The sequence below is a fragment of the Salvelinus alpinus genome, chromosome 8 (genome assembly GCF_045679555.1).
Source record: "Salvelinus alpinus chromosome 8, SLU_Salpinus.1, whole genome shotgun sequence".
Classification (NCBI taxonomy): domain Eukaryota; kingdom Metazoa; phylum Chordata; class Actinopteri; order Salmoniformes; family Salmonidae; genus Salvelinus; species Salvelinus alpinus.
In genome coordinates, this window is record NC_092093.1 from 3,810,672 (window position 1) to 3,835,227 (window position 24,556).

Sequence of the window (24,556 nt, forward strand, 5' to 3'; positions counted from 1 at the left end):
CACACTGTGACTGAACACAACACACTGTGACTGAACGCAACACACTGTGACTGAACGCAACACACTGTGACTGAACGCAACACACTGTGACTGAACGCAACACACTGTGACTGAACGCAACACACTGTGACTGAACGCAACACACTGTGACTGAACGCAACACACTGTGACTGAACGCAACACACTGTGACTGAACGCAACACACTGTGACTGAACGCAACACACTGTGACTGAACGCAACACACTGTGACTGAACGCAACACACTGTGACTGAACGCAACACACTGTGACTGAACGCAACACACTGTGACTGAACGCAACACACTGTGACTGAACGCAACACACTGTGACTGAACGCTACACACTGTGACTGAACGCTACACACTGTGACTGAACGCTACACACTGTGACTGAACGCAACACACTGTGACTGAACGCAACACACTGTGACTGAACGCTACACACTGTGACTGAACGCTACACACTGTGACTGAACACTACACACTGTGACTGAACACTACACACTGTGACTGAACACTACACACTGTGACTGAACACTACACACTGTGACTGAACACTACACACTGTGACTGAACACTACACACTGTGACTGAACACAACACACTGTGACTGAACACAACACACTGTGACTGAACGTGTTCCCTCCCAGTAGTGGTCCTGTTCCCTCCCAGTAGTGGGTTGTGGTCCTGTTCCCTCCCAGTAGTGAGTTGTGGTCCTGTTCCCTCCCAGTAGTGGGTTGTGGTCCTGTTCCCTCCCAGTAGTGGGTTGTGGTACTGTGCCCGACCTCACTAATGCTCTTGTGGCTGAATGGAAGCAAGTCCCCGCAGCAATGTTCCAACATCTAGTGGAAAGCCTTCCCAGAAGAGTGGAGGCTGTTATAGCAGCAATGTTCCAACATCTAGTGGAAAGCCTTCCCAGAAGAGTGGAGGCTGTTATAGCAGCAATGTTCCAACATCTAGTGGAAAGCCTTCCCAGAAGAGTGGAGGCTGTTATAGCAGCAATGTTCCAACATCTAGTGGAAAGCCTTCTCAGAAGAGTGGAGGCTGTTATAGCAGCAATGTTCCAACATCTAGTGGAAAGCCTTCCCAGAAGAGTGGAGGCTGTTATAGCAGCAATGTTCCAACATCTAGTGGAAAGCCTTCCCAGAAGAGTGGAGGCTGTTATAGCAGCAATGTTCCAACATCTAGTGGAAAGCCTTCCCAGAAGAGTGGAGGCTGTTATAGCAGCAATGTTCCAACATCTAGTGGAAAGCCTTCCCAGAAGAGTGGAGGCTGTTATAGCAGCAATGTTCCAACATCTAGTGGAAAGCCTTCCCAGAAGAGTGGAGGCTGTTATAGCAGCAATGTTCCAACATCTAGTGGAAAGCCTTCCCAGAAGAGTGGAGGCTGTTATAGCAGCAATGTTCCAACATCTAGGGGAAAGCCTTCCCAGAAGAGTGGAGGCTGTTATAGCAGCAATGTTCCAACATCTACTGGAAAGCCTTCCCAGAAGAGTGGAGGCTGTTATAGCAGCAATGTTCCAACATCTAGTGGAAAGCCTTCCCAGAAGAGTGGAGGCTGTTATAGCAGCAATGTTCCAACATCTAGGGGAAAGCCTTCCCAGAAGAGTGGAGGCTGTTATAGCAGCAAAGGGGGGACCAACTCCATATTAATGCCTTCCCTGAAGAGTGGAGGCTGTTATAGCAGCAAAGGGGGGACCAACTCCATAGTAATGCCTTCCCAGAAGAGTGGAGGCTGTTATAGCAGCAAAGGAGGGACCAACTCCATATTAATGCCTTCCCAGAAGAGTGGAGGCTGTTATAGCAGCAATGTTCCAACATCTACTGGAAAGCCTTCCCAGAAGAGTGGAGGCTGTTATAGCAGCAATGTTCCAACATCTAGTGGAAAGCCTTCCCAGAAGAGTGGAGGCTGTTATAGCAGCAATGTTCCAACATCTAGGGGAAAGCCTTCCCAGAAGAGTGGAGGCTGTTATAGCAGCAAAGGGGGGACCAACTCCATATTAATGCCTTCCCTGAAGAGTGGAGGCTGTTATAGCAGCAAAGGGGGGGACCAACTCCATATTAATGCCTTCCCTGAAGAGTGGAGGCTGTTATAGCAGCAAAGGGGGGACCAACTCCATATTAATGCCTTCCCTGAAGAGTGGAGGCTGTTATAGCAGCAAAGGGGGGACCAACTCCATAGTAAAGCCTTCCCAGAAGAGTGGAGGCTGTTATAGCAGCAAAGGGGGGACCAACTCCATATTAATGCCTTCCCTGAAGAGTGGAGGCTGTTATAGCAGCAAAGGGGGGACCAACTCCATAGTAATGCCTTCCCAGAAGAGTGGAGGCTGTTATAGCAGCAAAGGAGGGACCAACTCCATATTAATGCCTTCCCAGAAGAGTGGAGGCTGTTATAGCAGCAATGTTCCAACATCTAGAGGAAAGCCTTCCCAGAAGAGTGGAGGCTGTTATAGCAGCAAAGGGGGGACCAACTCCATAGTAATGCCTTCCCAGAAGAGTGGAGGCTGTTATAGCAGCAAAGGAGGGACCAACTCCATAGTAATGCCTTCCCAGAAGAGTGGAGGCTGTTATAGCAGCAAAGGAGGGACCAACTCCATATTAATGCCTTCCCAGAAGAGTGGAGGCTGTTATAGCAGCAAAGGGGGGACCAACTCCATAGTAATGCCTTCCCAGAAGAGTGGAGGCTGTTATAGCAGCAAAGGAGGGACCAACTCCATATTAATGCCTTCCCAGAAGAGTGGAGGCTGTTATAGCAGCAAAGGAGGGACCAACTCCATAGTAATGCCTTCCCAGAAGAGTGGAGGCTGTTATAGCAGCAAAGGAGGGACCAACTCCATAGTAATGCCTTCCCAGAAGAGTGGAGGCTGTTATAGCAGCAAAGGAGGGACCAACTCCATAGTAATGCCTTCCCAGAAGAGTGGAGGCTGTTATAGCAGCAAAGGAGGGACCAACTCCATATTAATGACTTCCCAGAAGAGTGGAGGCTGTTATAGCAGCAAAGGAGGGACCAACTCCATATTAATGCCTTCCCAGAAGAGTGGAGGCTGTTATAGCAGCAAAGGGGGGACCAACTCCATATTAATGCCTTCCCAGAAGAGTGGAGGCTGTTATAACAGCAAAGGAGGGACCAACTCCATATTAATGCCTTCCCAGAAGAGTGGAGGCTGTTATAACAGCAAAGGAGGGACCAACTCCATATTAATGCCTTCCCAGAAGAGTGGAGGCTGTTATAGCAGCAAAGGGGGGACCAACTCCATAATAATGCCTTCCCAGAAGAGTGGAGGCTGTTATAGCAGCAAAGGAGGGACCAACTCCATAGTAATGCCTTCCCTGAAGAGTGGAGGCTGTTATAGCAGCAAAGGGGGGACCAACTCCATATTAATGGGAGGAGATGTTCAATAAGGTGTCCACATACTTTTTTTAAAATGTAGTCTTTATATAAAACATTTGGTATTTCTGACACCTCATCGTTCTTCACATCACACTGTGTGTGTGTGGCGATCACACATCTTTATATTGTGACAGTTCGACACAACAATGGGGGAGGAGGGAGGGAGGGAGAAATAGAAGATGAGGAGAGGGAAGAGAGAGTAGGTTGCTATGGTGAAAGTAAAAGTGTTGGTGTATTTAGTTAGACGTAATGTATAGTACCAGTCAAAAGTTAGGACACCTACTCATTCCACTTTTTATTTTTACTATTTTCTACGTTGTAGAATAATAGTGAAGACATCAACACTTTGAAATAACACATATGGAGTCATGTAGTAACCAAAAAAGTGTTAAAAAAAAAAAAAAAAATGCTATATTTGAGATTCTTCAAAGTAGCCAGCCTTTGCCTTGATGACAGCTTTGCACACTCTTGGCATTCTCTCAACCAGCTTCACCTGGAATGCTGTTCCGACAGTCTTGAAGGAGTTCCCTCATATGCTGAGCACTTGTTGACTGCTTTTCCTTCACTCTGAGGTCCAACTCATCCCAAACCATCTCAATTGGGTTGAGGTCGTATGATTGTGGAGGCCAGGTCATCTGATGCAGCACTCCATCACTCTCCTTCTTGGTCAAATAGCCCTTACACAGCCTGGAGGTGTGTTGGGTCATTGTCCTGTTGAAAAACAAATCCCACTAAGCGCAAACCAGATGGTGTATCGCTGCGGAAGCCATGCTGGTTATGTGTGCCTTGAATTCTAAATAAATTGTGTCACTAGCAAAGCACCATCACACCTCCTCCATGCTTCACAGTGGGAACCACACATGCAGAGATCATCCATTCACTTACTCTGCGTCTCACAAAGACACGGCAGTTGGAACAAAAAAGCTCAAATTTGTAATCATCAGACCAATGAATTAGACAAGTCTCTTCTTCTTATTGGTGTCCTTTAGTAGTGGTTCTTTGCAGCTCTTCAACCATGAAGGCCTGATTCACACAGTCTTCTCTGAACAGTTGATGTTGAGATGTGTCTGTTACTTGAACTCTGAAGCATTTATTTGGGCTGCGATCTGAGGCTGGTAACTCTAATGAACTTATCCTCTGCAGCAGAGGTAACTCTGGGTCTTCCTTTCCTGTGGCGGTCCTTGTGAGAGCCAGTTTCATCATAGCGCTTGATGGTTTTTGCAACTGCACTTGAAGAAACTTTCAAAGTTCTTGAAATGTTCCGTATTGACTGACCCTCATGTCTTAAAGTAATGATGGACTGTCATTTCTCTTTGCTTATTTGAGCTGTTCATGCCATAATATGGACTTGGTCTTTTACCAAATAGGGCTATTTTCTGTATACCACCCCCACCTTGTCGCAACACAACTGATTGGCTTAAATACATTAAGAAGGAAATTAATTCCACAAATTTTAACAATGCACACCTGCTAATTGAGAGGTGACTGTGTAGTTCCCCTAAGGAAAAGCACCTTTAGTAAATCCGCTTTTTCTGTGAGAGCTTCCCATGTCTGGAATACACTGCCATCAGACACACATAACTGCACCACATATCACACTTTCACAAAATGCTTGAAGACATGGCTTAAGGTCAATCAGATTTGTGAACATGGTCCCTAGCTGTGTGTTGCCGCTTTCCATGTCTGTTGTCTAACTTGTGAGGTGTGGAAACACTTTGTTGCTTTTATGAATTTTGTCTTGTTTTGTTCTATGTTGCTCTGTCTGTATGCTACGTCTTGCTTGTCCTATGTTGCTATGTCTGTATGCTATGTCTTGTTCTATGTTGCTATTGTCCATATTGTAATTGTTTTTAATAACCTGCCCAGGGACTGCGGTTGAAAATTAGCCGGCTGGCTAAAACCGGCACTTTTACTGAAACGTTGATTAATGTGCACTGTCCCTGTAAAAATAAAATAAATAAATAAATAAATAATTGTAATGCATTCCAGGTGATTACCTTATGAAGCTGGTTGAGAGCCAATAGTGTGCAAAGCTGTCATCAAGGCAAAGGGTGGCTACTTTGAAGAATCTAAAATCTATTTATATTTGTTTTACACTTCTCTGATTACACACATTTCTTGTTAACAAACTATAGTTTTAGCAAGTCGGTTAGGACATCTACTTTGTGCTTGACACAAGTCATTTTTCCAACAACTGTTTACAGACAGATTATTTCACTTATAATTCACTGTGTCACAATTCCGGTGGTTCAGAAATTTACATACACTAAGTTGACTGTGCCTTTAAACAGCTTGGAAAATTCCCGAAAATTAGGTCATGGCTTTAGAAGCTTCTGATAGGCTAATTGACATCATTTGAGTCAATTGGAGGTGTACCTGTGGATGTATTTCAAGGCCTACCTTCAAACTCAGTGCCTCTTTGCTTGACATCATGGGAAAATCAAAAGAAATCAGCCAAGACCTCAGAAAAATAATTGTAGACCTCCACAAGTATGGTTCATCCTTGGGAGTAATTTCCAAACGCCTGAAGGTACCATGTTCATCTGTACAAACAATAGTACGCAAGTATAAACACCATGGGACTACGCAGCCGTCATACCGCTCAGGAAGGAGACACATTCTGTCTCCTAGAGATGAACGTACTTTGGTGAGAAAAGTGCAAATCGATCCCAGAAGAACAGCAAAGGACCTTGTGAAGATGCTGAAGGAAACAGGTACAAAAGTATCTATATCCACAGTAAAACGAGTCCTATATCGACATAACCTGAAAGGCCGCTCAGCAAGGAAGAAGCCACTGCTCCAAAACCGTCATAAAATAGTCAGACTACGGTTTGCAACTGCACATGGGGACAAAGATCGTACTTTTTGGAGAAATGTCCTCTGGTCTGATGAAACAAAAATAGAACTATTTGACCATAATGACCATCGTTATGTTTGGAGGAAAAAGGGGGAGGCTTGCAAGCCGAAGAACACCATCCCAACCGTGAAGCACGGGGGTGGCAGCATCGTGTTGTGGGGGTGCTTTGCTGCAGGAGGGACTGGTGCACTTCACAAAATAGATGGCATCATCAGGAGGCAGGAAAATTATGTGGATATATTGAAGCAACATCTCAAGACATCAGTCAGGAAGTTAAAGCTTGGTCGCAAATGGGTCTTCCAAATGGACAATGACCCCAAGCATACTTCCAAAGTTGTGGCAAAATGGCTTAAGGACAACAAAGTCAAGGTATTGGAGTGGCCATCACAAAGCCCTGACCTCAATCCTATAGAAAGTTTGTGGGCAGAACTGAAAAAGTGTGTGCGAGCAAGGAGGTCTACAAACCTGACTCAGTTACACCAGCTCTGTCAGGAGAAATGGGCCAAAATTCCCCCAACTTATTGTGGGAAGCATGTGAAAGGCTACCTGAAACGTTTGAGGCAATGCTACCAAATACTAATTGAGTGTATGTAAACTTCTGACCCACTGGGAATTTGATGAAAGAAATAAAAGCTGAAATAAATAATTCTCTCTGTTGTTATTCTGACATTTCACATTCTTAAAATAAAGTGGCGATCCTAACTGATCTAACACAGGGAATTTTTACTAGGATTAAATGTCAGGAATTGTGAAAAACTGAGTTGAAATGTATTTGGGTGTACGTGTGTGTGTATATATATATATATATATTTTTTTTTTTACAAAACGCGTGTGTTATATATATATATACGATTTGTAAAATTATGACTTTATTGCCTTTATTGAGGAAGGATGCATTTATCTGTTTCTTACTCAGGCCGACCCCAAGGAGCTGATCCGATTGGTCACCCAGCACGTGACGGCCCATTCTGATTGGCCAGCGGACGTGGAGGAGTTGATTGGCCAGCTCCAGGTTTATAACGAGCGTCTGACAGACCTGACGCAGGCCCAGGTGTTGCAGGGTCTGGGACGTGGCGTGGACATAAAACGATTCAGTTCCGACACACACTACAAGAAACAGACCATACTGGGGCTGACTGAGTGAGTAGGGAGGGGGGGGAGACAGACGGGAGTAGGGAGGGGGGACAGACGGGAGTATGGGGGGGGGGGGGAGGACAGACGGGAGTAGGGAGGGGGGGGAGATGACGGGAGTAGGGGGGGGGACAGACGGGAGTAGGGGGGGGGACAGACGGGAGTAGGGAGGGGGGACAGACGGGAGTATGGGGGGGGGGGGGAGGACAGACGGGAGTAGGGAGGGGGGGAGACAGACGGGAGTAGGGAGGGGGGGGACAGACGGGAGTAGGGGGGGGGGACAGACGGGAGTATGGGGGGGGGGGGACAGACAGACGGGAGTATGGGGGGGCAGACGGGAATAGGGAGGGGGGGGGAGACAGACGGGAGGTGGGGGGCAGACGGGAATAGGGAGGGGGGGGAGACAGACGGGAGGTGGGGGGCAGACGGGAGGGGGGGAGGGGGGGGGGAGACAGACGGGTGCAATGATTTTTTTACCAAAATGACCAGGTTTTCCAGAAATGGATGTTTGATGTGTGTTGCAGGACCCTGGATGACAGCGTGTGGAGGATCAGTCTGTCTCTCGCCCAGCGCTACAGCATTCCTCTCTGGGATATCTACATGACTCACCTGGAATTCCTCTTCACTGACAGCGGGTAACACACACACACACACACACACCCTCTCTGTCTCTCTCTCAATTTCAATTTAAAGGTCTTTATTGGCAACACATGTTAACATTGCCAAAGCAAGTGAAATAGATAATAAACATAAGTGAAAAAAAAACAATATAAATTAACAGTGAATATTACGCTCTGACAAAAGTTCCAAAAGAATAGAGACATTACAAATGTCATAGTATGTCTATATACAGTGTTGTAACAATGTTCAAATAGTTAAAGTACAAAAGGGAAAATAAATAAACATAAATATGGGTTGTATTTACAATGGTGTTTGTTCTTCACTGGTTGCCCTTTTCTTGTGGCAACAGGTCACACATCTTGCTGCTGTGATGTCACATTGTGGTATTTCACCCAGTAGATATGGGCGTTTATCAAAATTGGGTTTGTTTTCTAATTCTTTGTTTATCTGTGTAATCTGAGGGAAATATGTGTCTCTAATATGGTCATACGTTTGGCAGGAGGTCTTTTTCTCTTTGGTTGTGGACTACTGATGATGATGATATTATATACACTAATGTCTCCTCCTCCCCCTCTCCTCCTCCCCCTCTCCTCCTCCCCCTCTCCTCCTCCCCCTCTCCTCCTCCCCCTCATCTCCTCCTCCTCTCCCCCTCATCTCCTCCTCCTCTCCTTCTCCTCATCTCCTCCTCCTCCCTCTCCTCCTCCCCCTCTCCTCCTCCCCCTCATCTCCTCCTCCTCTCCTCCTCCTCTCCTCCTCCCCCTCTCCTCCTCCTCCCCCTCTCCTCCTCCTCATCTCCTCCTCCCTCTCCTCCTCCTCAGTCTCTCTACCAAGGACATCGAGGGTCGTGTGGACACCTTGGCTCTATTTGACTCTCTGAAGTCAGATCCTGAGTCTTTCTACAGTCACATGTCTAAATATGTGTTGACCTCCGTGGAAGGGACAGATCTGCCCAGGTACAAACACTCCTTCATTCTTCACTGTCTGTCACGGTGGTTCTTAATCCTCTGGGACACTCCGATATTTCACAATGATCCGATCTAATCAGATTGAGGTGAGAATTGTATGTGTATCCAGGGATTGAAATGAAGCTAATTCTTTCCATTAGGGATAGCAGCCTTCAGTGGCTAGTACTTTTCAGACTGAGCTAGTACAAAATGTCCCCATCTAGCATCATGACAGTCTACAAGCCCAGCTGGCCAGTGTCTTTAAACTTCCTGATTTTGGCAATGAGGCCCTCTGTCTACGTCCCCAGAGCCCGATGAACTGGTGAATACCATGTTTAATGTCTCCGTATGGAGGATGTTTCACGAGCCAGTACTAACTAGCATTAGGGCAATGACTGGAAGTCTATGGGTATCTGCTAGCATGCTATGTTTTATCGACTGGAAGTCTATGGGTATCTGCTAGCATGCTATGTTTTATCGACTGGAAGTCTATGGGTATCTGTTAGCATGCTATGTTTTATCGACTGGAAGTCTATGGGTATCAGCTAGCATGCTATGTTTTATAGAGTATTACTAAACTGAGAGAGTATTACTAAACTGAGAGAGTATTACTAAACTGAGAGAGTATTACTAGACTGAGAGAGTATTACTAGACTGAGAGAGTATTACTAAACTGAGAGAGTATTACTAAACTGAGAGAGTATTACTAAACTGAGAGAATATTACTAAACTTTGAGAGTATTACTAACCTGAGAGAGTATTACTAAACTGAGATATTATTACTAACCCGAGAGATTATTACTCAACTGAGAGACTAAACTGAGAGAGTATACTAAACTTTACTAAACTGAGAGAGTGTTACTAGACTTAGAGAGTGTTACTAAACTGAGAGAGTATTACTAAACTGAGAGAGTATAACTCAACTGAGAGAGTGTTACTAAACTGAGAGAGTGTTACTAAACTGAGAGAGTGTTACTAAACTGAGAGAGTATTACTAAACTGAGAGAGTATTACTAACCTGAGAGAGTATTACTAAAACTGAGAGAATATTACTAAACTGTGAGAGTATTACTAAACTGAGAGAGTATTACTAAACTGAGAGAATATAACTAAACTGAGAGAGTATTACTAAACTGAGAGAGTATACTAAACTTTACTAAACTGAGAGAGTGTTACTAGACTTAGAGAGTATTACTAAACTGAGAGAGTGTTACTAAACTGAGAGCGTATTACTAAACTGAGAGAGTATTACTAAACTGAGAGAGTATTACTAAACTGAGAGAGTATTACTAAACTGAGAGAGTATTACTAAACTGAGAGAGTATTACTAAACGGAGAGAGTATTACTAAACGGAGAGAGTGTTACTAAACTGAGAGAATATTACTAAACTGAGAGAATATAACTAAACTGAGAAAATATTACTAAACTGAGAGAATATAACTAAACTGAGAGAATATTACTAAACTGAGGGAGTATTACTCAACTGAGAGAGTATAACTCAACTGAGAGAGTATAACTCAACTGAGAGAGTATAACTCAACTGAGAGAGTATTACTAAACTGAGAGAGTATTACTAAACTTTACTAAACTGAGAGTGTTACTAAACTGAGAGCGTATTACTAAACGGAGAGAGTGTTACTAAACTGAGAGAATATTACTCAACTGAGAGAGTATTACTAAACGGAGAGAGTATTACTAAACGGAGAGAGTATTACTAGACGGAGAGAGTATTACTAAACTGAGAGAGTATTACTAAACTGAGGGAGTATTACTAAACTGAGAGAGTATTACTAAACTGAGAGAGTATTACTAAACTGAGAGAGTATTACTAAACTGAGAGAGTATTACTAAACTGAGAGAGTATTACTAAACTGAGAGAGTGTTACTAGACTGAGAGAGTATTACTAAACTGAGAGAGTATTACTAAACTGAGAGAGTATTACTCAACTGAGAGAGTATTACTAAACTGAGAGAGTATTACTAAACTGAGAGAGTATTACTAAACTGAGAGAGTATTACTAGATGGAGAGAGTATTAATAAACTGAGAGAATATTACTAAACTGAGAGAGTATTACTAAACTGAGAGAGTATTACTAAACTGAGAGAGTGTTACTAAACTGAGAGAGTATTACTAAACTGAGAGAATATTACTAAACTGAGAGAGTATTACTAAACTGAGAGAGTGTTACTAAACTGAGAGAGTGTTACTAAACTGAGAGAGTATTACTAAACTGAGAGAGTATTACTAGACGGAGAGTGTTACTAAACTGAGAGAGTATTACTAAACTGAGAGAGTGTTACTACACTGAGAGAGTATTACTAGACGGAGAGTGTTACTAAACTGAGAGAGTATTACTAAACTGAGAGAGTGTTACTACACTGAGAGAGTATTACTAAACTGAGAGAGTATTACTAGACGGAGAGAGTATTACTAAACGGAGACAGTTTTACTAAACTCAGAGAGTGTTACTAGACTGAGAGAGTATTACTAAACTGAGAGAGCTGAGAGAATATTACTTAACTGAGAAAATATTACTAAACTGAGAGAATATAACTAAACTGAGAGAATATTACTAAACTGAGAGAGTATTACTAAACTGAGAGAGTATTACTAAACTGAGAGAGCTGAGAGAATATTACTAAACTGAGAGAATATTACTAAACCGAGGGAGTATTACTAAACCGAGGGAGTATTACTAAACCGAGGGAGTATTACTAAACCGAGAGAGTATTACTAAACCGAGATAATATTACTAAACTGAGAGAGTATTACTAAACTGAGAGAGTATTACTAACCCTAGAGAGTATTACTAAACTGAGAGAGTATTACTAAACTGAGATAGTATGACTAACCCGAGAGAGTATTACTAAACTGAGAGATTATTACTCAACTGAGAGAGTATAACTCAACTGAGAGAGTATTACTAAACTGCGAGAGTATTACTAAACGGAGAGAGTATTACTAAACGGAGAGAGTGTTACTAAACTGAGAGAATATTACTCAACTGAGAGAGTATTACTAAACTGAGAGTGTATTACTAAACTGAGAGTGTATTACTAAACTGAGAGAGTATTACTAAACTGAGAGAGTATTACTAGACGGAGAGAGTATTACTAAACTGAGAGAGTATTACTAGACGGAGAGAGTATTACTAAACTGAGGCAGTATTACTAAACTGAGGCAGTATTACTAAACTGAGAGAGTATTACTCAACTGAGGCAGTATTACTCAACTGAGAGAGTATTACTCAACTGAGAGGGTATTACTCAACTGAGAGAGTATTACTCAACTGAGAGAGTATTACTAAACTGAGAGAGCTGAGAGATTATTACTAAACTGAGAGAATATTACTAAACTGAGAGAGTATTACTAAACTGAGGGAGTATTACTAAACTGAGAGAGTATTACTAAACTGAGAGAGTATTACTAAACTGAGAGAGTGTTACTAAACTGAGAGAGTATTACTAAACTGAGAGAGTGTTACTAAACTGAGAGAGTATTACTAAACTGAGAGAGTGTTACTAAACTGAGAGAGTATTACTAAACTGAGAGAGTGTTACTAAACTGAGAGAGTGTTACTAAACTGAGAGAGTATTACTAAACTGAGAGAGTATTACTAGACGGAGAGTGTTACTAAACTGAGAGAGTATTACTAGACGGAGAGTGTTACTAAACTGAGAGAATATTACTAAACTGAGAGAGTATTACTAAACTGAGGGAGTATTACTAAACTGAGAGAGTATTACTAAACTGAGAGAGTATTACTAAACTGAGGGAGTATTACTAAACTGAGAGAGTATTACTAAACTGAGAGAGTGTTACTAAACTGAGAGAGTATTACTAAACTGAGAGAGTGTTACTAAACTGAGAGAGTATTACTAAACTGAGAGAGTGTTACTAAACTGAGAGAGTATTACTAGACGGAGAGTGTTACTAAACTGAGAGAGTATTACTAAACTGAGAGAGTGTTACTAAACTGAGAGAGTATTACTAAACTGAGAGAGTATTACTAGACGGAGAGAGTATTACTAAACTGAGAGAGTATTACTAAACTGAGAGAGTGTTACTAGACTGAGAGAGTATTACTAAACTGACAGAGTATTACTAAACTGAGAGAGTATTACTAAACTGAGAGAATATTACTAAACTGAGAGAATATTACTAAACTGAGAGAATATTACTGAACTGAGAGAGCTGAGAGAATATTACTAAACTGAGAGAATATAACTAAACTGAGAAAATATAACTAAACTGAGAGAATATAACTAAACTGAGAGAATATTACTAAACAGAGAGTATTACTAAACTGAGAGAGTATTACTAAACTGAGACAATATTACTAAACTGAGAGAATATTACTAAACTGAGAGAGTATTACTAAACTGAGGGAGTATTACTAAACTGAGATAGTATTACTAACCCGAGAGAGTATTACTAACCCGAGAGAGTATTACTCAACTGAGAGAGTATTACTCAACTGAGAGAGTATTACTCAACTGAGAGAGTATTACTAAACTGAGAGAGTATTACTAAACTGAGAGAGTGTTACTAAACTGAGAGAGTGTTACTAAACTGAGAGAGTATTACTAAACTGAGAGAGTATTACTAGATGGAGAGAGTATTACTAGATGGAGAGAGTATTAATAAACTGAGAGAGTATTACTAAACTGAGAGAGTATTACTAAACTGAGAGAGTATTACTAACCCGAGAGAGTATTACTAACCCGAGAGAGTATTACTAACCCGAGAGAGTATTACTAACCCGAGAGAGTATTACTAAACTGAGATAGTATTACTAACCCGAGAGAGTATTACTAACCCGAGAGAGTATTACTAACCCGAGAGAGTATTACTAAACTGAGAGAGTATTACTAAACTGAGAGTGTATTACTAAACTGAGAGAATATTACTCAACTGAGAGAGTATTACTAAACTGAGAGTGTATTACTAAACTGAGAGTGTATTACTAAACTGAGAGAGTATTACTAAACTGAGAGAGTATTACTAGACGGAGAGAGTATTACTAAACTGAGAGAGTATTACTAGACGGAGAGAGTATTACTAAACTGAGGCAGTATTACTAAACTGAGGCAGTATTACTAAACTGAGAGAGTATTACTCAACTGAGGCAGTATTACTCAACTGAGAGAGTATTACTCAATTGAGAGGGTATTACTCAACTGAGAGAGTATTACTCAACTGAGAGAGTATTACTAAACTGAGAGAGCTGAGAGATTATTACTAAACTGAGAGAATATTACTAAACTGAGAGAGTATTACTAAACTGAGGGAGTATTACTAAACTGAGAGAGTATTACTAAACTGAGAGAGTATTACTAAACTGAGAGAGTGTTACTAAACTGAGAGAGTATTACTAAACTGAGAGAGTGTTACTAAACTGAGAGAGTATTACTAAACTGAGAGAGTGTTACTAAACTGAGAGAGTATTACTAAACTGAGAGAGTGTTACTAAACTGAGAGAGTGTTACTAAACTGAGAGAGTATTACTAAACTGAGAGAGTGTTACTAAACTGAGAGAGTATTACTAAACTGAGGGAGTATTACTAGACGGAGAGTGTTACTAAACTGAGAGAGTATTACTAGACGGAGAGTGTTACTAAACTGAGAGAATATTACTAAACTGAGAGAGTATTACTAAACTGAGGGAGTATTACTAAACTGAGAGAGTATTACTAAACTGAGAGAGTATTACTAAACTTAGGGAGTATTACTAAACTGAGAGAGTATTACTAAACTGAGAGAGTGTTACTAAACTGAGAGAGTATTACTAAACTGAGAGAGTATTACTAAACTGAGAGAGTATTACTAAACTGAGAGAGTGTTACTAAACTGAGAGAGTATTACTAAACTGAGAGAGTGTTACTAAACTGAGAGAGTATTACTAGACGGAGAGTGTTACTAAACTGAGAGAGTATTACTAAACTGAGAGAGTGTTACTAAACTGAGAGAGTATTACTAAACTGAGAGAGTATTACTAGACGGAGAGAGTATTACTAAACTGAGAGAGTATTACTAAACTGAGAGAGTGTTACTAGACTGAGAGAGTATTACTAAACTGACAGAGTATTACTAAACTGAGAGAGTATTACTAAACTGAGAGAATATTACTAAACTGAGAGAATATTACTAAACTGAGAGAATATTACTGAACTGAGAGAGCTGAGAGAATATTACTAAACTGAGAGAATATAACTAAACTGAGAGAATATAACTAAACTGAGAGAATATAACTAAACTGAGAGAATATTACTAAACAGAGAGTATTACTAAACTGAGAGAGTATTACTAAACTGAGACAATATTACTAAACTGAGAGAATATTACTAAACTGAGAGAGTATTACTAAACTGAGGGAGTATTACTAAACTGAGATAGTATTACTAACCCGAGAGAGTATTACTAACCCGAGAGAGTATTACTCAACTGAGAGAGTATTACTCAACTGAGAGAGTATTACTCAACTGAGAGAGTATTACTCAACTGAGAGAGTATTACTAAACTGAGAGAGTATTACTAAACTGAGAGAGTGTTACTAAACTGAGAGAGTGTTACTAAACTGAGAGAGTATTACTAAACTGAGAGAGTATTACTAGATGGAGAGAGTATTACTAGATGGAGAGAGTATTACTAGATGGAGAGAGTATTAATAAACTGAGAGAGTATTACTAAACTGAGAGAGTATTACTAACCCGAGAGAGTATTACTAACCCGGGAGAGTATTACTAACCCGAGAGAGTATTACTAACCCGAGAGAGTATTACTAAACTGAGATAGTATTACTAACCCGAGAGAGTATTACTAACCCGAGAGAGTATTACTAACCCGAGAGAGTATTACTAAACTGAGATAGTATTACTAACCCGAGAGAGTATTACTAACCCGAGAGAGTATTACTCAACTGAGAGAGTATTACTCAACTGAGAGAGTATTACTCAACTGAGAGAGTATTACTCAACTGAGAGAGTATTACTAAACTGAGAGAGTATTACTAAACTGAGAGAGTGTTACTAAACTGAGAGAGTGTTACTAAACTGAGAGAGTATTACTAAACTGAGAGAGTATTACTAAACTGAGAGAGTATTACTAGATGGAGAGAGTATTACTAGATGGAGAGAGTATTACTAGATGGAGAGAGTATTAATAAACTGAGAGAGTATTACTAAACTGAGAGAGTATTACTAAACTGAGAGAGTTTTACTAGATGGAGAGAGTATTACACAACTGAGCGAGTATTGCTCAACTGCGAGAGTATTACTGAACCGAGAGAGTATTACTGAACCGAGAGAGTGTTACTGAACCGAGAGAGTATTACTTAACTGAGAGAGTATTACTAAACTGAGAGAGTATTACTCAACTGAGAGAATATGACTAAACTGAGAGAATATTACTAAACTGAGAGAGCTGAGAGAATATTACTAAACTGAGAGAATATAACTAAACTGAGAGAATATTACTAAACTGAGAGAGTATTACTAAACTGAGAGAGTATTACTAAACTGAGAGAGTATTACTAAACTGAGAGAATATTACTAAACTGAGAGAATATTACTGAACTGAGAGAGCTGAGAGAATATTACTAAACTGAGAGAATATAACTAAACTGAGAGAATATAACTAAACTGAGAGAATATTACTAAACTGAGAGAATATTACTAAACTGAGAGAGTATTACTAAACTGAGAGAGTATTACTAAACTGAGAGAATATTACTAAACTGAGAGAGTATTACTAAACTGAGGGAGTATTACTAAACTGAGAGAGTATTACTAAACTGAGAGAGTATTACTAAACTGAGAGAGTGTTACTAAACTGAGAGAGTATTACTAAACTGAGAGAGTGTTACTCAACTGAGAGAATATTACTCAACTGAGAGAGTATTACTAAACTGAGAGAGTATTACTAAACTGAGAGAGTATTACTAAACTGAGAGAGTATTACTAAACTGAGAGACTATTACTAAACTGAGAGAGTATTACTAGACGGAGAGAGTATTACTTAACTGGGAGAGTTTTACTAAACTGAGAGAGTATTACTAAACTGAGAGAGTGTTACTAAACTGAGAGAGTATTACTAAACTGAGAGAGTATTACTAGACGGAGAGTGTTACTAAACTGAGAGAGTATTACTAAACTGAGAGAGTGTTACTACACTGAGAGAGTATTACTAGACGGAGAGTGTTACTAAACTGAGAGATTATTACTACACTGAGAGAGTGTTACTACACTGAGAGAGTATTACTAAACTGAGAGAGTATTACTAGACAGAGAGAGTATTACTAAACGGAGACAGTTTTACTAAACTCAGAGAGTGTTACTAGACTGAGAGAGTATTACTAAACTGAGAGAGCTGAGAGAATATTACTTAACTGAGAAAATATTACTAAACTGAGAGAATATAACTAAACTGAGAGAATATTACTAAACTGAGAGAGTATTACTAAACTGAGAGAGTATTACTAAACTGAGAGAGCTGAGAGAATATTACTAAACTGAGAGAATATTACTAAACCGAGGGAGTATTACTAAACCGAGGGAGTATTACTAAACCGAGGGAGTATTACTAAACCGAGAGAGTATTACTAAACCGAGATAATATTACTAAACTGAGAGAGTATTACTAAACTGAGAGAGTATTACTAACCCGAGAGAGTATTACTAACCCGAGAGAGTATTACTAAACTGAGAGAGTATGACTAACCCGAGATAGTATGACTAACCCGAGAGATTATTACTCAACTGAGAGAGTATAACTCAACTGAGAGAGTATTACTAAACTGCGAGAGTATTACTAAACGGAGAGAGTATTACTAAACGGAGAGAGTATTACTAAACGGAGAGAATATTACTAAACTGAGAGAATATTACTCAACTGAGAGAGTATTACTAAACTGAGAGTGTATTACTAAACTGAGAGTGTATTACTAAACTGAGAGAGTATTACTAAACGGAGAGAGTATTACTAGACGGAGAGAGTATTACTAAACTGAGAGAGTATTACTAAACTGAGGCAGTATTACTAAACTGAGGCAGTATTACTAAACTGAGGCAGTATTACTAAACTGAGAGAGTATTACTCAACTGAGAGGGTATTACTCAACTGAGAGAGTATTACTCAACTGAGAGAGTATTACTAAACTGAGAGAGCTGAGAGATTATTACTAAACTGAGAGAATATTACTAAACTGAGAGAATATTACTAAACTGAGAGAGTATTACTAAACTGAGGGAGTATTACTAAACTGAGAGAGTATTACTAAACTGAGAGAGTATTACTAAACTGAGAGAGTGTTACTAAACTGAGAGAGTATTACTAAACTGAGAGAGTGTTACTAAACTGAGAGAGTATTACTAAACTGAGAGAGTGTTACTAAACTGAGAGAGTATTACTAAACTGAGAGAGTGTTACTAAACTGAGAGAGTGTTACTAAACTGAGAGAGTATTACTAAACTGAGAGAGTGTTACTAAACTGAGAGAGTATTACTAAACTGAGAGAGTATTACTAGACGGAGAGTGTTACTAAACGAGAGAGTATTACTAGACGGAGAGTGTTACTAAACTGAGAGAATATTACTAAACTGAGAGAGTATTACTAAACTGAGGGAGTATTACTAAACTGAGAGAATATTACTAAACTGAGAGAGTATTACTAAACTGAGGGAGTATTACTAAACTGAGAGAGTATTACTAAACTGAGAGAGTGTTACTAAACTGAGAGAGTATTACTAAACTGAGAGAGTATTACTAAACTGAGAGAGTATTACTAAACTGAGAGAGTATTACTAAACTGAGAGAGTATTACTAAACTGAGAGAGTGTTACTAAACTGAGAGAGTATTACTAGACGGAGAGTGTTACTAAACTGAGAGAGTATTACTAAACTGAGAGAGTGTTACTAAACTGAGAGAGTATTACTAAACTGAGAGAGTATTACTAGACGGAGAGAGTATTACTAAACTGAGAGAGTATTACTAAACTGAGAGAGTGTTACTAGACTGAGAGAGTATTACTAAACTGACAGAGTATTACTAAACTGAGAGAGTATTACTAAACTGAGAGAATATTACTAAACTGAGAGAATATTACTAAACTGAGAGAATATTACTGAACTGAGAGAGCTGAGAGAATATAACTAAACTGAGAGAATATAACTAAACTGAGAGAATATAACTAAACTGAGAGAATATAACTAAACTGAGAGAATATTACTAAACTGAGAGTATTACTAAACTGAGAGAGTATTACTAAACTGAGACAATATTACTAAACTGAGAGAATATTACTAAACTGAGAGAGTATTACTAAACTGAGGGAGTATTACTAAACTGAGATAGTATTACTAACCCGAGAGAGTATTACTAACCCGAGAGAGTATTACTCAACTGAGAGAGTATTACTAGATGGAGAGAGTATTACTAGATGGAGAGAGTATTACTAAACTGAGAGAGTATTACTAAACTGAGAGAGTATTACTAAACTGAGAGAGTGTTACTAAACTGAGAGAGTATTACTAAACTGAGAGAGTATTACTAGATGGAGAGAGTATTACTAGATGGAGAGAGTATTAATAAACTGAGAGAGTATTACTAAACTGAGAGAGTATTACTAAACTGAGAGAGTATTACTAACCCGAGAGAGTATTACTAACCCGAGAGAGTATTACTAACCCGAGAGAGTATTACTAACCCGAGAGAGTATTACTAAACTGAGATAGTATTACTAACCCGAGAGAGTATTACTAACCCGAGAGAGTATTACTTACCCGAGAGAGTATTACTAAACTGAGATAGTATTACTAACCCGAGAGAGTATTACTAACCCGAGAGAGTATTACTAACCCGAGAGAGTATTACTCAACTGAGAGAGTATTACTCAACTGAGAGAGTATTACTCAACTGAGAGAGTATTACTAAACTGAGAGAGTGTTACTAAACTGAGAGAGTGTTACTAAACTGAGAGAGTATTACTAAACTGAGAGAGTATTACTAAACTGAGAGAGTATTACTAGATGGAGAGAGTATTACTAGATGGAGAGATTATTACTAGATGGAGAGAGTATTAATAAACTGAGAGAGTATTACTAAACTGAAAGAGTATTACTAAACTGAGAGAGTTTTACTAGATGGAGAGAGTATTACTAAACTGAGAGAGTGTTACTAAACTGAGAGAGTATTACACAACTGAGCGAGTATTGCTCAACTGCGAGAGTATTACTGAACCGAGAGAGTATTACTGAACCGAGAGAGTGTTACTGAACCGAGAGAGTATTACTTAACTGAGAGAGTATTACTAAACTGAGAGAGTATTACTCAACTGAGAGAATATGACTAAACTGAGAGAATATTACTAAACTGAGAGAGCTGAGAGAATATTACTAAACTGAGAGAATATAACTAAACTGAGAGAATATTACTAAACTGAGAGAGTATTACTAAACTGAGAGAGTATTACTAAACTGAGAGAGTATTACTAAACTGAGAGAATATTACTAAACTGAGAGAATATTACTGAACTGAGAGAGCTGAGAGAATATTACTAAACTGAGAGAATATTACTAAACTGAGAGAATATAACTAAACTGAGAGAATATTACTAAACTGAGAGAGTATTACTAAACTGAGGGAGTATTACTAAACTGAGGGAGTATTACTAAACTGAGAGAGTATTACTAAACTGAGAGAGTATTACTAAACTGAGAGAGTGTTACTAAACTGAGAGAGTGTTACTCAACTGAGAGAATATTACTCAACTGAGAGAGTATTACTAAACTGAGAGAGTATTACTAAACTGAGAGAGTATTACTAAACTGAGAGAGTATTACTAAACTGAGAGAGTATTACTAAACTGAGAGAGTATTACTAAACTGAGAGAGTATTACTAAACGGAGAGAGTATTACTAGACGGAGAGAGTATTACTTAACTGGGAGAGTATTACTAAACTGAGGGAGTATTACTAAACTGAGAGAGTATTACTAAACTGAGAGAATATGACTAAACTGAGAGACTATTACTAAACTGAGAGAATATTACTAAACTGAGAGAGCTGAGAGAATATTACTAAACTGAGAGAATATAACTAAACTGAGAGAATATTACTAAACTGAGAGAGTATTACTAAACTGAGAGAGTATTACTAAACTGAGAGAGTATTACTAAACTGAGAGAGTATTACTAAACTGAGAGAATATTACTAAACTGAGAGAATATTACTAAACTGAGAGAATATAACTAAACTAAGAGAATATTACTAAACTGAGAGAGTATTACTAAACTGAGAGAGTATTACTAAACTGAGAGAGTATTACTAAACTGAGAGAATATTACTAAACTGAGAGAATATTACTAAACTGAGAGAGCTGAGAGAATATTACTAAACTGAGAGAATATTACTAAACTGAGAGAATATTACTAAACTGAGAGAGTATTACTAAACTGAGAGAGTATTACTAAACTGAGGGAGTATTACTAAACTGAGAGAGTATTACTAAACTGAGAGAGTGTTACTAAACTGAGAGAGTATTACTAAACTGAGAGAGTTACTAAACTGAGAGAGTATTACTAAACTGAGAGAGTGTTACTAAACTGAGAGAGTATTACTAGACGGAGAGAGTATTACTAAACTGAGAGAGTATTACTAAACTGAGAGAGTTTTACTAAACTGAGGGAGTATTACTAAATTGAGAGAGTATTACTAAACTGAGAGAGCTGAGAGAATATTACTAAACTGAGAGAGTATTACTAAACTGAGAGAGTAGTAGTAAACTGAGAGAGTATTACTAGACTGAGAGAGTATTACTAAACTGAGAGAATATGACTAAACTGAGAGAGTAGTAGTAAACTGAGAGAGTATTACTAGACTGAGAGAGTATTACTAAACTGAGAGAATATTACTGAACTGAGAGAGTATTACTAAACTGAGAGAGCTGAGAGAATATGACTAAACTGAGAGAGTAGTAGTAAACTGAGAGAGTATTACTAGACGGAGAGAGTATTACTAAACTGAGAGAGTATTACTAAACTGAGAGAGTTTTACTAAACTGAGGGAGTATTACTAAATTGAGAGAGTATTACTAAACTGAGAGAGCTGAGAGAATATTACTAAACTGAGAGAGTATTACTAAACTGAGAGAGTAGTAGTAAACTGAGAGAGTATTACTAGACTGAGAGAGTATTACTAAACTGAGAGAATATGACTAAACTGAGAGAGTAGTAGTAAACTGAGAGAGTATTACTAGACTGAGAGAGTATTACTAAACTGAGAGAATATTACTGAACTGAGAGAGTATTACTAAACTGAGAGAGCTGAGAGAATATTACTAAACTGAGAGAGTATTACTAAACTGAGAGAGTATTACTAAACAGAGACAGTTTTACTAAACTGAGAGAGTGTTACTAGACTGAGAGAGTATTACTAAACTGAGAGAATATTACTAAACTGAGAGAATATTACTGAACTGAGAGAGCTGAGAGAATATTACTAAACTGAGAGAGTATTACTAACCCGAGAGAGTATTACTAAACTGAGATAGTATTACTAACCCGAGAGAGTATTACTAACCCGAGAGAGTATTACTCAACTGAGAGAGTATTACTCAACTGAGAGAGTATTACTCAACTGAGAGAGTATTACTCAGCTGAGAGAGTATTACTAAACTGAGAGAGTATTACTAGATGGAGAGAGTATTACTAGATGGATAGAGTATTACTAGATGGAGAGAGTATTACTACACTGAGAGAGTATTACTAAACTGAGAGAGTATTACTAAACTGAGAGAGTATTACTAAACTGAGAGAGTGTTACTAAACTGAGAGTTTTTTACTCAACTGAGAGAGTATAACTAAACTGAGAGAGTATAACTAAACTGAGAGAGTATAACTAAACTGAGAGAGTGTTACTAGACTGAGAGAGTATTACTAAACTGAGGGAGTATTACTAAACTGAGAGAGTATTACTAGACTGAGAGAGTATTACTAAACTGAGAGAGTATTACTAAACAGAGACAGTTTTACTAAACTGAGAGAGCTGAGAGAATATTACTAAACTGAGAGAGTATTACTAAATTGAGAGAGTATTACTAAACTGAGAGAGTATTACTAAACAGAGACAGTTTTACTAAACTGAGAGAGTGTTACTAGACTGAGAGAGTATTACTAAACTGAGAGAATATTACTAAACTGAGAGAGTAGTAGTAAACTGAGAGAGTAGTAGTAAACTGAGAGAGTAGTAGTAAACTGAGAGAGTATTACTAGACTGAGAGAGTATTACTAAACTGAGAGAGTATTACTAAACTGAGAGAGCTGAGAGAATATTACTAAACTGAGAGAGTATTACTAAACTGAGAGAGTATTACTAAACAGAGACAGTTTTACTAAACTGAGAGAGTGTTACTAGACAGAGAGCATTACTAAACTGAGAGAGCTGAGAGAATATTACTAAACTGAGAGAGTGTTACTAAACTGAGAGAGCATTACTAAACTGAGAGAGCTGAGAGAATATTACTAAACTGAGAGAATATTACTAAACTGAGAGAGTATTACTAAACTGAGAGAATATTACTAAACTGAGAGAATATTACTAAACTGAGAGAGTATTACTAAACTGAGAGAACTGAGAGAATATTACTAATCTGAGAGAATATTACTAAACTGATAGAGTATTACTAAACCGAGGGAGTATTACTAAACCGAGAGAGTATTACTAAACCGAGAGAATATTACTAAACTGAGAGAGTATTACTAAACTGAGAGAGTATTACTAGATGGAGAGAGTATTACTAAACTGAGAGAGTATTACTAAACGGAGACAGTTTTACTAAACTGAGAGAGTGTTACTAGACTGAGAGAGTATTACTAAACTGAGAGAGCTGAGAGAATATTACTAAACTGAGAGAGTATTACTAGATGGAGAGAATATTACTAAACTGAGAGAGTATTACTAAACTGAGATAGTATTACTAAACTGAGAGAGTATTACTAAACTGAGAGAGTATTACTAAACTGAGAGAGTATTTCGAAACTGAGAGTATTACTAAACTGAGAGAGTGTTACTAAACTGAGAGAGTGTTACTAAACTGAGAGAGTATTTCGAAACTGAGAGTATTACTAAACTGAGAGAGTGTTACTAGACTGAGAGAGTGTTACTAGACTGAGAGAGTATTACTAAACTGAGAGAATATTACTAAACTGAGAGAATATAACTAAACTGAGAGAAATATTACTAAACTGAGAGAATATAACTAAACTGAGAGAATATTACTAAACTGAGGGAGTATTACTCAACTGAGAGAGTATTACTCAACTGAGAGAGTATAACTCAACTGAGAGAGTATTACTAAACTGAGAGAGTATTACTAAACTGAGAGAGTATACTAAACTTTACTAAACTGAGAGAGTGTTACTAGACTTAGAGAGTATTTCTAAACTGAGAGAGTGTTACTAAACTGAGAGAATATTACTAAACTGAGAGAATATTACTCAACTGAGAGTATTACTAAACTGAGAGAGTATTACTAAACTGAGAGAGTATTACTAAACGGAGAGAGTATTACTAAACTGAGAGAGTATTACTAAACT

The 24,556-nt window shown here is 38.6% G+C and overlaps 1 protein-coding gene across 1 annotated transcript in view; it reads left to right on the forward strand.

Annotated features, from left to right (window-relative positions):
* Nucleotides 1-24,556, forward strand: part of nbas (NBAS subunit of NRZ tethering complex) — a 400,078-nt gene that overhangs the window by 178,134 nt on the left and 197,388 nt on the right. Inside the window, exons 41-43 of the mRNA XM_071412456.1 lie at nt 7,184-7,407; nt 7,923-8,033; nt 8,838-8,972. Of these exons, the coding sequence (XP_071268557.1) occupies nt 7,184-7,407; nt 7,923-8,033; nt 8,838-8,972 (470 nt within the window). The remainder of the gene's footprint in view (nt 1-7,183; nt 7,408-7,922; nt 8,034-8,837; nt 8,973-24,556) is intronic.